Source organism: Pterocles gutturalis, unplaced genomic scaffold, assembly GCF_000699245.1.
Source record: "Pterocles gutturalis isolate BGI_N339 unplaced genomic scaffold, ASM69924v1 scaffold36554, whole genome shotgun sequence".
NCBI classification, from domain to species: Eukaryota; Metazoa; Chordata; class Aves; order Pterocliformes; family Pteroclidae; genus Pterocles; species Pterocles gutturalis.
In genome coordinates, this window is record NW_010129386.1 from 1 (window position 1) to 1,669 (window position 1,669).

Below are 1,669 nucleotides of genomic sequence, written 5' to 3' on the forward strand. Positions count from 1 at the left end.
CCAAAGGTTTGGTTCAAGAACCGCAGAGCCAAATGGAGAAAGAGAGAAAGGAACCAGCAAGCCGAGCTTTGCAAAAACGGCTTCGGTCCGCAGTTTAATGGCCTCATGCAGCCCTACGATGACATGTACCCCGGCTACTCGTACAACAACTGGGCAGCCAAGGGCCTGACCTCCGCTTCCCTCTCCACCAAAAGCTTCCCTTTCTTCAACTCCATGAATGTCAACCCTCTGTCTTCTCAGAGCATGTTCTCCCCTCCAAACTCCATCTCCTCCATGAGTATGTCTTCAAGCATGGTACCCTCTGCGGTCACCGGGGTCCCCGGCTCTAGCCTCAACAGCCTGAATAACTTGAACAACTTGAGCAATCCCTCCCTGAATTCTGCGGTGCCGACGCCAGCCTGTCCTTATGCTCCTCCGACACCTCCGTATGTTTATAGGGACACATGTAACTCAAGCTTGGCGAGTCTGAGACTTAAAGCCAAGCAGCACTCCAGTTTTGGCTATGCCAGCGTGCAGAACCCCGCTTCCAACCTGAGCGCTTGCCAGTACGCGGTGGACAGACCTGTGTGAGACACCCCAGTAGGAAACACTGCATGGGAATCCCTCCCCACTTCCCGCAGAGACTGAGAGTTACACTAGAAAGTAATGGGCACTAGAGAGAAAGAGGAAGGAGGAAAAATCAGAGACGGAGAGGGAGAGAGGAAAAGAGAGAGAGGAGGAAAAAAAAAAAGAGGAAACCACTGAAATAAGATAGTTCCTTTGTTTTCAAAGGACCTCCTACAGATTCCGAGATCTTTCTTTCACTAAGAGTATTTCAACAGTTACAAGGACATATATATATATATATATATATGGACAAATGTTTGACTGGATATGATATGACATTTTAATGTTACTATAAGCTTGTTATTTTTTAAGTTTAGCATTGTTAACATAAAAATGACTGAAAGGATGTATATATATCGAAATGTCAAATTAATTTTATAAAAGCAGTTGTTAGTAATATCACAACAGTGTTTTTAAAAGGTTAGGCTTTAAAATAAAGCATGTTACACAGAAGCGATTAGGATTTTTTCGCTTGCGAGCAAGGGAATGTATATACTAAATGCGACACTGTATGTTTCTAACATATAATTATTAAAAAAAAATTGTGTGAATATCGGTTTTAGAATAGTACCTCTGGTGGATGCAATGATGTTTCTGATATTGCAATGTAAAACATGCCCTGTGTATAACATTTCGTACAATATTATTGTTTTACTTTTCAGCAAACATGAAAAAAATGTGTTTTATTTCATGGGAGTAAAATATACAGCATACAATTCTGTCTGGATTTTTATTTACTGAGCCAGGCTGCACAGCGGTAACTGATCTGCGGTGATTGACTTATGGTTGACACTGGATCTCGTTCTCTGGAAACACAGGGCAGTACTTTTTATTGTAATACAAATAAATGCTGACTTTTTTTTTTTCACGTAAAAAAAAAAAAAAATCCCTCCCGCCAAAGCTGCATGCAACAGAAACGCGGGGCTTGGCCACGCTGCCGTCTGCGCAGCCGGATCACTTTATTCCCCCGCGCAGCCCCGAGAAAATGGATTATTTGGCATCGTTGGCCTCGAGAATTACCAGCTACAGAGTTGCTGTATCTCGAGCATAAATTTCTCCCGCT

The 1,669-nt window shown here is 42.7% G+C and overlaps 1 protein-coding gene across 1 annotated transcript; it reads left to right on the forward strand.

Moving 5' to 3' along the window:
- Positions 1–9: 9 nt before the first annotated feature.
- LOC104458367 (pituitary homeobox 2) lies at positions 10–579 on the forward strand (the record flags this gene model as incomplete). Its single annotated transcript, XM_010079931.1, has 1 exon — positions 10–579. A coding segment is annotated over one exon (561 nt), but the record flags the coding sequence as incomplete, so codon positions are not given.
- Between the last annotated feature and the right edge of the window lie 1,090 nt (positions 580–1,669).